This window comes from Callorhinus ursinus, unplaced genomic scaffold (assembly GCF_003265705.2).
Source record: "Callorhinus ursinus isolate GAN/ISIS: 27379988/994484 unplaced genomic scaffold, GSC_fseal_2.0 scaffold109, whole genome shotgun sequence".
Lineage (NCBI taxonomy): Eukaryota > Metazoa > Chordata > Mammalia > Carnivora > Otariidae > Callorhinus > Callorhinus ursinus.
The window spans coordinates 1,267,600-1,281,841 of record NW_027397171.1 but is presented as its reverse complement, the minus strand read 5'-3'; the positions used below and the strand labels follow the sequence as shown (position 1 = coordinate 1,281,841).

At 52.2% G+C, this 14,242-nt stretch overlaps 1 protein-coding gene across 1 annotated transcript; it reads left to right on the top strand.

Annotated features, from left to right (window-relative positions):
* Positions 1 to 272: 272 nt before the first annotated feature.
* TRIM15 (tripartite motif containing 15) lies at positions 273 to 7,595 on the top strand. The gene is given in 8 exon segments (XM_025858569.2): positions 273 to 545; positions 547 to 798; positions 1,963 to 2,058; positions 3,219 to 3,449; positions 4,158 to 4,180; positions 5,357 to 5,472; positions 5,837 to 5,869; positions 6,867 to 7,595. Coding segments are annotated over 8 exon segments (1,242 nt in total). The 5' UTR covers positions 273 to 428; the 3' UTR covers positions 7,241 to 7,595.
* Positions 7,596 to 14,242: the final 6,647 nt, after the last annotated feature.

The window sequence follows — 14,242 nt, the reverse complement described above, 5'->3', positions numbered from 1 at the left end:
CACCTCAGAGCCAGAAGCTGACGGCTCCCACCTGTTCCAATGGCAGGAAGCTGTGTCTCCTCTTTGTGTCTCCACCCCACAGTGGCCAAGGGTGCGGTTCCAGGAAACCCATATCCCTGTGAGCTCATACACGCTGGGCTCCCCACCCCAGGGACGGAAGGAGACAGAAGGAGTGGAGAACGGGCTGACCAGGCCCCTGCTGGGAATGCTGGGTCATTCGAGGTGCCCTGGAGTTTGAACCCACTCAGCTGATGGGTGGTGACCAGGTGGCGCCCGGTGGCTTCCCAGGCTGAACCCTCCTGCTTTCTGCTCTCAGCCTCCTATTGTCTTCCCTCCATGACTCACGCAGAAGTGACTAATTTCAGGGATCGGGGATTTGTGTGGCCTGAGGCAGAGGCTTCCGTGGACAGGCTGGGGATGGCACCGGGATGTCCTCCACGCCTTCCCATGAGGAGACCACCTGTCTGGCCTGCAGGGGACCCCAGAAGGATGCAGTGACCAGCGCCTGTGGACACACCTTCTGTGGGGCTGCACGTCCTCCCGCCCTCCCAGATGGGGGCCCAGCCTTCCGGCCAGGGGCTGCTCTGTGCAATCTGCCAGGAGAAGGAGCCCACGGAGACTCTCGTGGCCCCTGTGCTCCTGGACCCTCTGGAGGAGACACGCTGTGAGCAGCACGCTGAGAAGATTTACTTCTTCTGCAAGGTCGATGCTGAGTTCCTCTGTATGGTCTGTCGGGAGGGTCCCTCCCACCGCACCCACCCCGTGGGTGTCCTCGACGCAGCGGTTCAGCCCTACCGGGTAAGATGGATGGCTTTTCCTTGGGCCTGTGTGGGCTGGGACAGTGTCCCGTCATCCATAGTGAAGGGAATCGATAGGGATCTGGATGAAGGACCGCGGTTCCCCGGGGACCTGGGGCCATTCCCAGGCTTAGCGGGACTCCCGCCTCAGGGGGCCCTACGGGACAGAACTGTGGGGTAGAGACACAAGGAGGAGACACACCAGCAGGCATGAGTGCATGGGAGGGTCTTCTCCCACCATGGGCAGGGTGAACTTGCAAGTCTCCCAGGACGCACACTGGTTGTGGGACCTACCGAGGCCCAGACTGCTGGGCTCAGAGGGACGCGAGGGGCCAGCAAGGGCAGCCTGCAGGTGCCACTCTTCCTTGTGAGAATGGGAGGCCCGACGTGGAGCCCCCCACCCCGGGCTGCCCTCAGATCGCTCTGGCCATCCAGTGTCCAGCTCTAGAAGTGATTTCCTTAGAAGTACCTCTTGAATCTTGAACTCGGCCTTGTCCCCACAACCACCTCCAAATGCAGGCTGTCGCCGTCCTCAGCCAGACCTTGCACAGCCTCGAATGCACTCCCTGTCTCCATTCTCACCCTCTGAAGCACCCTCCAATCCCCCAAAACACACAGCAGACCATGGTGCACCCCGGTGCCAAACCCTCCTGGGGTCCCCAGCGCCGGGAAAGCCCATCCTCATCAGCGCGGCACCAATGCCCTGTGTTGAGGACGTGGACCCCGCCTGTCCACCTCAGCCCCAGCCGCCCCCCCAGGCACCGCGTGTCCGGCGGACTGGCCCGTGTGCACCTGCTGTCTCCTGGACGTCTCTGCGCTTTCCTGCTTCTGACTCTTCCTCCCAGACTGCTCTCCTCTCCCCGAACTCTTTCTTTTTAAACCACTTCAGCAATTTCTAAGTGTACAGTCGGGGCATGTGGTCCTCGCCACCCCACTGTAAATGCCTGCTGTCTCTGACAGCACACTGGCACACTGACCCCGCCTTTGTCTGTCCGTACTTCAGCCATGAGTGACCAGGCTGGAGGCGACCTCGAGGTAATCTCTGCAGGGACACAGACGGGCGCTGTTCACCTTTGACTCTCTCACCATCAGCCGTGCGCCTGGGACTCAGCAGACAAGACCTGTAGACTCAGCCACCTCTTCCTGCCCATTCTTCTCCGCACAGGATCATCTCCGGAACCAGTCGGAAGCTCTGAGCTTGGAGAAGAAAGAGATGGAGGACACACGGAGGCGGGAAGACGGGAAGCTCCAAGCGCTTCTGGTAAAGTGCTTCTGCCACCTGCTCTCTTGGGGGTTTTCTGAGCAGATTCTGGGGAAGCTTGCTGTCTGGTACTTTTGTACTGTTCTCATTCACTTCCCTGCATCTGTGTGAGGGCATTTGGGGTCAAGGCTATGGAATCCCAGAGCTTCGCAGCTGGAGATGGTTCTGACATCTAGCCCAAGACCCATCTTACCAGCCATTCTACAGAGCCGAGAACTGGTCCAGGAGCGTGACGGTCCACAGAGAGCAAAGCCCATGTTCACGAGGACATGGCTACAACCTGGATCTTTCTCTCTCTTAACATTTATTTATTTGAGAGAGAGAGAGAGAGAGAGCAGGGAAGAGCAGAGGGAGAGAGACAAGCAGACTCCCCGCTGAGCTCAGAGCCCGACACGGGGCTGGATCTCACGATCCTGAGATCCTGACCTGAGCTGAAATCGAGTCAGATGCTTCAGCGAGTGAGCCACCAGGCGTCCCTAGAAGCTGGGTGTCTTGACCCGGAGCCACCCTTCCCATCCCAGTCTGTGTGCCCGAAAGCACTGCCCTCAGACAGGAAGGGTGGGGCAGAAGCTGGTACCCGTGTCTGCCTCCAGTCCTGATTGAAGCTGGCCTGCCCACTGTGGGAGAGCGGTGTATTGGTGAGCTCCTCAGTCATCCCGGAGGAAAGCCGCAGTCTGAGAACTTCTGGTGCCCTGAGCAAGGCGGCAGAGCTGGGGGCAGGAAGAGATCCGCAGCACCCCTCGGCTCCCTCCCAAGCATGCTGCGCAGAAGGCGACGTCAGGGCCCGAGAGCGATGCCGCACCCTCTGCACTGACTCGAACCACGGCCTGTTTCCTTCAGTGGCTCTCCGATGGACGACTACCCCCTGCTCCTCCTGACTCTAGGGAAGGCATGGTGGGGTTAGGACGGTGTTGTAGATGGGGAAGGATGCTTGAAAAGTTCAACACGGCTCTGAGGGCGTATGGGGCATTGTTGTTAGAATCCCCAGGTAAGACAAAAGCATATAGCCCTCACTGCTGCTGAGTCAATTCTGAGACCCACCTGCTTCTAACGTAGTACTGAGGGAGCTAGTCTCTGAATCAGGAAGACCCAGATGATCCTCCTGCAGGCCGGCCTCTTGATCTTTTTCCTGGCCCTGTCTATCTTTCCACCCCTTGCAGACCCACATTGAAAGCAAGAAACAGCAGGTGGACACAGTGTTTGAGAGGTTGCAGCAGGAGCTGATGGACCAGCAGCGTCTGCTGCAGGCCAGGCTGAGGGAGCTGGAGACGCAGCTCCACATGGAGAGAGACGAATACACCTTCAGGTCATCTGAGGAGGTCGCCAGGCTTGGGGCCCAGGCCCAGGAGCTGAAGGAGCAGAGTCAGCAGCCAGCCAGGGCCCTGCTACAAGTGAGGCCGTCCCCACCACCCTGTGGGCTAGGAGAGGGGCTGCACAGGCGGGGATGCCAGCAGAGGGCCGGGGCTGCTGGACACAGGCGGGAAGGGCAAGCGAACCTTGTTTCTGCGGGGAGGGACTGCCAGTCCTTGGGTTCCTTTGGCCTGGAGAGCTTACAGACGTGCAGACCCAGGAAGGCTGGATGACTGCCACCCACCGTGGTCGTGTCAAGGACTTTGGAGTCAGAGGGCCTTGGGTTCGAGGGCAGGCTCTTCCAGCCGTGTGACCGTGGTGAGCCTTGTGAGCCCCCTAAACGTGGGGGATAATAACAGCACCTCCCTCACAGAGCTCGTGCAAGGAGTATAAGAAACAATCCATACAGAACGTGTAGCACGGTCCCTGGCACACACAGATCCGTGTGACTACCGTTGTATCTTCCCGTTTCACATCAGGTCCGGCGGGTAAGTCAAGCCTGGACCCTGTTCTCCAGCATCCCTCAAGCCCTGGAGGTAGAACACAGTTCTGAGAGAAGGCTAGGACCAAGAAGTCAGCTCAAATGACCTGAGCAGAGTCCCAAGTGGGTCAGGAGGCCTGATGTAACAGAGCGGATACAACTCTCTGGAAGAGAGAGCTTTGAGGCCAGATGCTAAGGCGACAGGCTGTGCAGAGTCTCGGTGGGAAGGACTTGTGGACACTGAGTGCATGTTCTTTTTCTTTTGTAGGATGTCAGAGGCAACCAGAGCAGGTAGGGCCTCCTTTCTGCCTGGCGTGTACACTTTGTTCTTCTCACCTCTGTTCCCCTGGACACGGAGACTGAGGGGGGGTCACTCCCTACCCTGCCCCCCACAGAAATGCAAATTCACTTTGACACACACACACACACACACAGCCTTCACATAAAAGTTTGTGCTCTAAGAGTCCATTTTTTTAATTTTTTTTAAAAGATTTTATTAATTTATTTGACACGCAGCGCGAGAGAGAGCACAAGCAGGGGGAGTGGCAGAGGGAGAAGCAGGCTTCCCGCGGAGCAGGGAGCCCGATGCGGGGCTCGATCCCAGGACCCTGGGACCATGACCCGAGCCGAAGGCAGACGCTTAACGACTGAGCCACCCGGGCGCCCCTACGAGTCCATTTTTAAACTGGTTGTTTGGCACCAGGGATACAGTTTTCCCCTGGAGGTGAAGTTATAAGCCATAATCATGTTTTTAGGCTGATGCAGGAACATCTGTTTAATTCCCGAAGTTATTGGTGCTCGAGTCCGTATTGAACAGCATGTAAACTGTAACTCCGAGGCGAGATACCGTCTCTAAACTGTGGTAGGCACGGAGCGGAGCGGGGGAAGACCAGCCTGTCCTTTCACTCATGTCCCCCACTCAGCTGCTGCGTGTCCTTCCGGGTCACAGACCCCACCACAAAGGGCAGCCGCTGGTCCCGTGTGTCCCCTGCTGGGAGCACCTGCGCCTTCTCCGCGCTCGCCCCGTAAGGAACCCTTCTCATGCAGCCATAAGGACCTGGACCCGGGGTCCCGGACTCAGGAGGTGTCTCCCAAACTTGCCAAGAGTGTTAGAGGTGTGGAGCTAAAGGGCTGTGCAGGTCTTCTGGTGTGACGAGGACCCTGAGCCTGCTCGTGGTCACGCCTACGAGGACCCTGAGCCTGCTCGCGGTCACGCCTTGGGGGACAGGCAGGGACGGAGCTGATTCGTGTTTTCTCTCATCCCCTCCCCGCCCCAACTCCCTTTCCCCTAGTGATGAACAGCACCCAAATTAGAAAGGAGTTTAAGGTCGTTTTTTTTTAAAGTGACACTGTACTGTCCTCTAGAGGCAAACAGGGTAATGACCTCTGCCCCGTGCAGCCTCCACAGACCCCAAACATTCTCTTAAAGGACCGACCTCTAATTCTTAAGGGACTGGTTGTCTGTAGGTATGAAACAAAGACTTTTGTGAGTCCAGAGACCATTTCTCCAGACCTTGTCGAGAAGATCCGAGATCTCCACAGGAAAATACTCCCCCTCCCAGTGATGCTGAGGACCTTCTCAGGTAAAGAGGAGGGGCAGCAGGTTTCCCCATCCCCTGATGGCGGAACAGCAGTGTCTTCCACGCATCACCGTCTTCCCCTACCCGCCAAGCCTGGTTCACGGTGTCTTCCTTCCCTTAAGCCTTCCCTTGGTGGTACCACTCTGCCCAGCGGGACCATCCCGAGAGCATCTTCTCTCCCCAGGGGCCTGCACTGGGCTGAGCGACCAGGCAGGTGAGGACTGCTTCTGTCTCAGTAGACCCCAGCAGAAGGCGTAGAGCAGAAGGCCGTCCCCCACCCCTGTGCTCACATGGTTCCCAGCACTGCCCTTGGGAATGCCTGTGGGAAATAACAAGTCACATCTCTTTCTGTTTCTGTTTCCCTCAGAAAACCTGGCACACCATCTGGAAACAGACTCAGGTAAACAGCTGGGGGTTTGGGGATCCATTCTCTCCTCCCTCCACTCAATCCAAGCCAGCAAACAGAGCAATTACATATATGAAGTCTGGAGCTTGATCCCTGGGTCCTCTGTTCTCGCTCTTGCTGGTTATGAGCCATGGGCAAGCCAGTGTACCTCCTGGTTCCGGTTTGTTCACCTTAAAATGGAACACACACTAGTCCTGACCCCATGAGCAGCCACGAGATAAAGGAATGCATACATGTCAAGAGCTTAGTGCTGTTAGTGTTTGTTCCGTGTATGGATATTATTTCCTCAAAAATACTTACGAAGGTCTTGGTTGGGTGTGTGTGTGTTCTGCCCAGCATTGTGCCAGACTCTGTCGACTTACACAAATATTGTATAATTTTATTTTATTTTATTTTTTTTAAAGATTTTATTTATTTATTTTGAGAGAGAGAGAGAATGAGAGACAGAGAGCACGAGAGGGAAGAGGGTCAGAGGGAGAAGCAGACTCCCTGCTGAGAGGGAGCCCGATGTGGGACTCGATCCCAGGACTCCAGGATCATGACCTGAGCCGAAGGCAGTCGCTTAACCAACTGAGCCACCCAGGCGCCCCAATATTGTATAATTTAAAAAAAAATAGCATTTACTTCGAAGATGGTGCTTAGTTTAGAAACTATTTCCACAAATATCACCTCATTTTGCGTCTCAAACTTAACGTGCAGAAGAAACAACCAGGGGGTCTTGTTAAAAGGCAGACTGTGATTCAGTAGGTCTGGGACGGGGCCCAGGATTCTGCAGTTCTCGCCGGCTCCCTGGCCAAGCGGATGCCGCTGGTCTCCGGCCGCGCTCTGAGAAGCGAACCCCCCCAGCGCAGGAGCACCTGCGAGCCGGCGGAAGTCCGCCGTTCTCTGTCCGGAAACCGAGGGGAAGCCAGGCGTTGGCAGGCCGCGCAGTGCCCCACGCATGGCGTGCGCTCTAGGGCGCATCCCCCCAGGCCCCGCTCTCCTCCCGCAGGGGCCGTCACGCTGGACGCTCAGACCGCCAGCCGGAGCCTGGCCCTCTCCGAGGACAGGAAGCCGGCGACGTTCCCCCGGGACAAGCAGATCCCGCCGCACAGCCCCCTGCGTTCCGAGGGTGTCCCGGCGGCGCGGGGCTCCCCCGGCTGTCCCTCCGGGCGCCACCACCGGCAGGTGCAGCCGGGAGCCCGCGGGGAGGCGGGCAGCGAGGAGGCGGGCCCGGCGCTCGGACCTGCCGCTTTTGCACCTGCCGCTCCGGGTGCGCACCTGCCCGGCTCCGCCCTGCCGCGGAGCGGGACCCCGCCTTCGCCGCCTGCGTCCCCGCAGACTCCCCTGCTTCGCGGTCTGCGAAGCGGGTTCCTGCCGGGCTGAGCGGCCGAGCGGGGCGTCCAAGGGGCGCTGCAGCGGAGAGCGGCCGAGCTGGCCACAGGAGACCCAGGGGCTACAACGGCACCCAGGCAATGCTGGGGAGCCCGCGCGCTTTTGAGAAACGAACAAAACGCCACTCCAATAAAGACTGCTAGAGCTTCAGAAATAATCATCGTGGGGGAAAGCAGAACTTTGTCGGGCTTGCACTAACAGCTGACCGTTTCAGTTGTGACACGTGCTTGGGGACGCTTCAGGCGCAGGGCCTCTTCCTGAGACCCGGGTGGACCCAGGCCCCCTGCCTTTCTGACGTTTAGGCCATGTTTCTTTCTTGTAGAGGATGTCTAATAAAGTGTAGGAACTAGCCAGACTTCTGCATGTCATGTGTCTCATTCGCGCGGAAAGTCCATGGAGTCTCGGGGACCACGACACAATCCTCTCCTGATGGCAGTGGAACCAGACCCCACTGTTCAGGTTTAACGAACCTCTCAGATATTTACTATTACCATTATTATTATTTGGATGATGGGGCTTTGTTTCACTTCCTATGCACTGATCTACTGTTTTGGACAAGCAAGGCTTTTTTTTTTTTTTTTTGGCCGAGTATGAAATTGAAAAAACAAATGAGCCACTTACACTGTATTTCCAAGTGTGATTAAATTTAGGGTGAGTGGCCCAGGTAATTTAGGGGTGTGGATAGGCACAGATGGAGGCTCTGGGACAAAATTAAATTGCACTGCTTAAGAAAGAAAATGGAATTTAAAAGCTTGAGGAGAAGGAGGTTTAGGAGTCTCCAAGACTCAAATAAGAGGACTGGGTGCTGCCTGGAGGGAAAGAATCCTTCTGGTGGCCGCACTGGGTGGTCGGAAAATATTTGTGTTACAGTGTTTGTGATGTAAACCACCGCTTATCTCCTGCAGGGGAGCCTCAGCCCAATCCGCCTTGGGCTCAATGCTTCTGTAACCATTGCCTGTCTCCGGGAATGTGAGACGGCCGAGCTCTGTCTGCTTCGGGGCAGGAGGCAAAAGACATTGCCCCCCCTCCCCCATAACTGCCAGGCTGCTGGCTTCTGTAAGGGGCTGTCATGCATTTGAGGTGCCCCAGAGAACCGGATGGGTGGTTGTGAGGACCCAGCTGGGGTCTGTAGGAGGAATCTGTCCAAAGCCCAAGAACCATGATTATAGCTGTGAGCCCCAGCACTGTTTCCAGTCTACTCGCTCTGCTCTGCGCACAGGGCAGTTTTCCTGTCTGTGGGCAGGTTTGCTGGCTTTCCTTGTGCCCTTTATTTTCCCACTCCTTTCCATTCCTCCCTTTTCCTGTGACTTCAGGGCAGAGAGTTGTCTCAGTCATACTGCATGGTTCCTGGTGCGCAGTCATCAGCAGTCCAGGCAGGTCTTCTCGTGTTCTTTATACTTTCTCCTGTCTCTCCCATTCTCCTCACCCCCCGGGCACTACTCTAGTGTTTTCGCATTACCTTGGATACAGACGGATCTCTGAATATATACCTAGTACAGGACTAGCTCTGTTGCTTCCTTTTTTTGACCTAGTACCACAGCTTTAAGATCTAGTCATGTTGCTGTCCATGCATCTAGTTTATGGCTTCTAATGGCTGAATACTATTCTATAGAACACGTCAGCCACGTTTCATTGTACTTCCTTTTGGCACAGAACATGTGGGTTACCTCCTTCTGCCTACGACAGTGAGCAAGATTGACGACAAGCAGCCTCATACTCTCCCCTTATGAAGGTAAGGTTCACCCCCAGGAGGGGGTGACTGGCATTTGCACACTCACTTTCCTTCAGTGCCACCAGGTTTCTCCCCAAGATGCCTGTATTCACATATACTTCCACCAGAGGGGCACAGAGATTCCTGCTTTCCGACCCCCATACCAACAATGGGTGCTATCAGACTTGCTCATTTCTGCAAATCTGATGACTGTAATGTGTTATCTCATTTTTTAAAGATTTATTTATTTATTTGAGAAAGGGAGAGAGAGCAAGTGAGTGCGACGGGCAGTGGCAGAGGGCGAGGGAGGGAGTGTCCCCACTGAGCACGGAGCCCGACACTGGGCTCGATCTCACGACCTGAGCCGAAATCAAGAGTTGGCTGCTCAACCGACTGAGCCACGCAGGCGCCCAAGCGACACCTCATTTTTCTAAAAATTTGTCCTTTCCCACCCATCAGATTGTGCATCTCTTCTCGAATTTTCTCCATCTTTTCCCCATCTTTCATGTTCCCATCTTTCTTTCATTGATTTCCAGGAATTTCTTACTTACTCTAGCTACTAATCTCTTGCTCATTTTGGGCTTGAAAATATCACTCACTTATTTACTTTGATAGTGGTGTTATTCATTAGATAGAAATCCAGAATTTTGGGGGCGCCTGGGTGGCTCAGTCGGTTAAGCATCTGCCTTCGGCTCAGGTCATGGTCCCAGGGTCCTGGGATGGATCCCTGCATCGGGCTCCCTGCTCAGCGGGGAGCCTGCTTCTCCCTTTCCCTCTGCTGCTCCCCCGGCTTGTATTTTCTCTCTGTCAAATAAATAAATAAAATCTTTAAAAAATCCTGAATTTTGATGACAAATTTGATAAAGTTTTCACTTTGTGGTTTATATTTTTAAGATCCTTTTTCACCACCACAAGATTGTGTGTGTGTGTTTAAACATATTGCCACTAGTTCTAGGATATTACTGTTCACACTAATACCTTTAGTTTATGTGGAATGAAGAAGACAACCAGCTTTATTTTTCCTCACATAATAAGCCCATTCTTCTGACCCTATCTGCTTAGATAATCCATCTTGGTCATACTGGCTGGTAGCACGTCTACAACACCCATTTCCCATGAATGCAGACACTGTTTTCTGAGCTTTCGATTCCATTGTCCCTGGAACCGGGACGTGCTGCTTTTTATTGCCAGGACCTTGTAATGCAACGTAATGTCTAATCGGACTGCTCTCCCCGCCTTGGCTTCTTTTTCAAATGTGTCTTACTTATCTGTAGACGTTTATGCTTCCCTATAAATTTAGAATCAATTTGTCAGGTTCTTTTTAAAACAATCCTGGTGCTCTTTTAACTGAAATTACATTGGCATTGATCATAATTTTATTGGATTTGAGGATTGGAGGAAATTAGTTTGGAGCAAATGGGCGTCATCCTATCCATAAACGTGTTATCTCTCTGGCAGTTTAGATCTCCTTTTATGCCTTTAATGGAATTTTGAGGTTTTCTGCAGATAAGACTTTGGCAACATCTAGTGACATGTCTGTCCGTTGACCTGGTCATTTTCCCTCCAGACAAATGTTCACACAAGCGTACAACAGTTTGGTACGGCATAGTTTACGTCATAGAACAGATAACCAACTGGTATATTCATAGAGAGCACCATACAACAGTGAAAACAAATGAATCATAGTGGCTCCTTCTGGTCTGGAGGGCAGGGAGGAAAGTAAGTCACGTTCCTCAAAAGACAATGGTTTGAGGGAGTTGAGCAGTGGCTTACTTAGAACACTCTTCTGTGGATCTGAAATACTTTATAAGAAAAAACAAAACTTGCTCTTCATAAAATGTGTACATTTTGGGGGGGGGCTACAATTGTTATAAGGATTGCATTGTTATTATAAAACATTCCTTGTAAAAAAATTATAACTCGTATTGATTATTCTGATATGGAGGAATGATATTGATTTTGCTAATCTTGTTTTTAGCAATTTTGTCACATCCTTATTAGTTCTAATAGTTTGTTAATTCATAGGGTTACCTATGTAGAAAATTGTTATTTCTTCATCTGAAAATAACAGTTTTGACTCTTTCCTTCTAATCTATATAACTCTCACTGCCATTTTGCATCCTGTTGTGTGGGCCCACACCAGCATGCTGTTGAACAGTACGGAGAGAGGGCATCCTTAGTCCATCGCTAACAGGAAAAGCAGCTCGCTAAGGTTTCTCGGTTAAGCATAATGATTATTGTGGATTTCTTGGTAGAAAGCCTTCATCAAGTTAGAGAGAGCTTTTCTATTCCTAGTATTCTTAGAGTTTTTCAAATAATACCTAAGTTTTAAGCGTTATCAAATACCCTTTTTCATGTTTCAAGATAATCATTGTGATTTCTCTCTATTTGACCATGGGTGTGGTCATCCCACTGTCAGAGTGTCTGATGTTAGACCATCATTGTTTTTCTGATAACTTTAAAGATTTTATTTATTTGTGTGTGAGAGAGAGAGAGAGCACAAGCACGGGGAGTGGGAGAGGGAGAAGCAGGCTCCTCGCTGAGCAAGGAGCCTGGCATGGGGCTCGATCCCAGGACCCTGAGATCATGACCTGAGCCGAAGGCAGATGCTTCACCAACTGAGCCACCCAGGCGTCCTGACTTTTCTGATAACTTTACCTAATAACGATGTAGTTCACTGTTGAAGTGTTTCATAATCACATACAGATTCTTTAACCCGCCCAGGACCCTGTTGGCTGAGCCACCATCTACCTCAGTGCTTCACAAACCTTAGCATTTAAACAGCATCTGAGAGTTTTGTTCAAATGCCAGTTCTGATTCAGAAAATGTAGGGAGGTACTTAGATTTTCTAAAAGCTCTAGGGTGACGCTAAGACTGCAATTAGACCCCAGTCTAAGTGGGGGTCTACATCACTGCTTTCACCCAACACACCCTACTGTGGACCTTCAATCCCAAATTCCTGACAGAGGCTTTTGATTGGTTGGGTACTGACTTCTGTGCCGGATTGCAAGTCACTAGCCCATGTGTGTCTGGTGACCCTGGGTAAGCACCTCAGGGCCAATCATTGTGGCCAACAGTACCTGCTGCAGTTCATAGCCCTTTGCTTGGTTATTATGAGTTCAAACCATAGTTCTGCCAGAGGCAATTTACTTAATTTCTCTGAGTCATAGCCTCATGTGAAGAAGAGATCAAAATGCCTGTTCTATAGGATTAAATGTGGCTAAATGGATTAATATGTGTAATATGATTCTGGAACCCAACCCCAATGTGGGGTAGTTGGGTTTTCCTGACATTGACACCAATGATCTGGACACCAGCTGGGTGTCCACCAGATTCCACTCAATTCTGACACCATCTACCCAAGAACAGCATCAGATTTCACAGGTTAAGGGCTTTATTTTATTTTTCCTTCCCTTCCCCTATGTTCATCTGTTTTGTTTCTTAAATTCCACATGGAGTAAAATTGTATGGTATTTGTCTTTCTCTAACTGACTTATTTCACTTAACATAATCCCCTCCAGTTCCATCCACGTTGATGCAAATGGCAAGAGTTCATTCCTTTTGAAGGCTGAGTAATATTCCATTGTGTGTGTGTGTTTATGCAACTACTTCTTCATTATCCATTCATCTGCCAGAAAAAAAAAAAAACAAACAAACCTATTTAGGAGCCGGGTAATCTCCACTATCTGTTCCTTCCCTCACATGTAATTGAAAAGTCTGTGGTCAAAGTGAGAAATCTGGGCTAAGTCCAGTACAACACTCAGGGACAGAGATGACCGAGGCCCAGAGCTCACACTCAGCACCACCGGTGAAGGAAGGAGTGGCTTCTGATCGTGGCCGGCTTTCCGGCATCTCCAGGGCTGGGTACCTCTCGAATTCAAAGAGCACTGTAGCTTCATTGCCGGAGGGTCAGAATAGGGCGGGTGGGGGGTGGGTAGTGTATTCAAATCCAACAGAAGAGGCAAGAAAATTAAACTGAGAAGCGCTGTGTAGACTACCTTTAGTTTGGGACTAGGTGGCTATCAGCAGTGAATATTATCTTTGTATATTCTTTCTGCCCTACCCCCTTCCGAAAGAGGACAAAAAGCTAATTATCCTCATGTGACGATAAGGCCATTGCCACCAGGATCGGCTCACAGATGTCTCTTTGTAGAGGCCTCCAGAGACTGGCTGGGTGGGGCCCGAGAGCCGTGCAGAAGGAACAGTGAGTGTGCGAGAAGTCGGCGCAGTGCCCTGGGGAACAAGGGCTCTTGACTGCACCTGACTCAACCTTGGGGAATCCTCCCCTCTGCCCAGGGCCCGAGAGCAGAGAGGATCCCTCCCACCTTCAGGACCGTGTGTCTTCACACTTGTGCTCACAGAGCAGTCCATTCACAGGCCGGACGAGTGGGCTTCTACGCCCTGAAGCATCACCTTGTTTCCCACAGGGTTGGGGACCAAGCACATGCACTGTCTCCCAGGTCCCCCGGCAAAGCAGTGACCTCGTACCTTTGCGCTCAGTGGAAACCATGGGCTCTAGGAACCAGGGATTCCCACGTTTTACTTGTGTGAGCTTCAGGAGGTTTACTTAATCTTCCTAAACGTCTGGTCTGCTGGTCTGAAAACTGAGAACAAGTGCCTACTTTGGGACTGTTATAAGGCGTGAACGAGACAATACCTGTGTAAGGAGAAGCACAGATTTCCCTTCTCGGTGGGGAAACACACAGCTCTTCCTACTGTGTGTTTCTACTGAGTCTCCCGTCCTGTTTGCAGGCAACACGTCACTTCTGGTCAGCAAGTGCAGAATTTTCCCTGCATCAAGCCGTCCTCGGAGACAGCAGGGGGATGCCCTGTGATTCTCTATGCTGACACTCTCCACTGCACACAGTGTCAGACCCCACAGGTTAAGGGCTCAGTCCCACAGGACTGCCCCCCTGCCATGTCAGAAGCCCTTCAGCAGCCCACATTATCACCTGTGCTTCTGCTGATCAGCTGTAGATCAGAGTTCCAATGGGGGCTCCTTGGGTTGATTAACTTGTTAGGAACGCTCACAGCACGCAGAGAAACACTGATTTTCATTTACTAGTTTATTTAAGGACATGATAAAGGATGCAGGTGAACAGTCAGATGAAGAGACACACAGGGAGAGGGTCCCAGGCGCAGGAGTTTTGTCCCCACGGAGTTGGGGTGTCACACTCCGGGCGTGGGTGTCCTCAGCCGCCTGGAAGCTCCCTCAACTCTGTACGATTGGGATTTTATGGAGGCTCCCTCATGTAGGCATGATGAATCATTACCTCCATTCC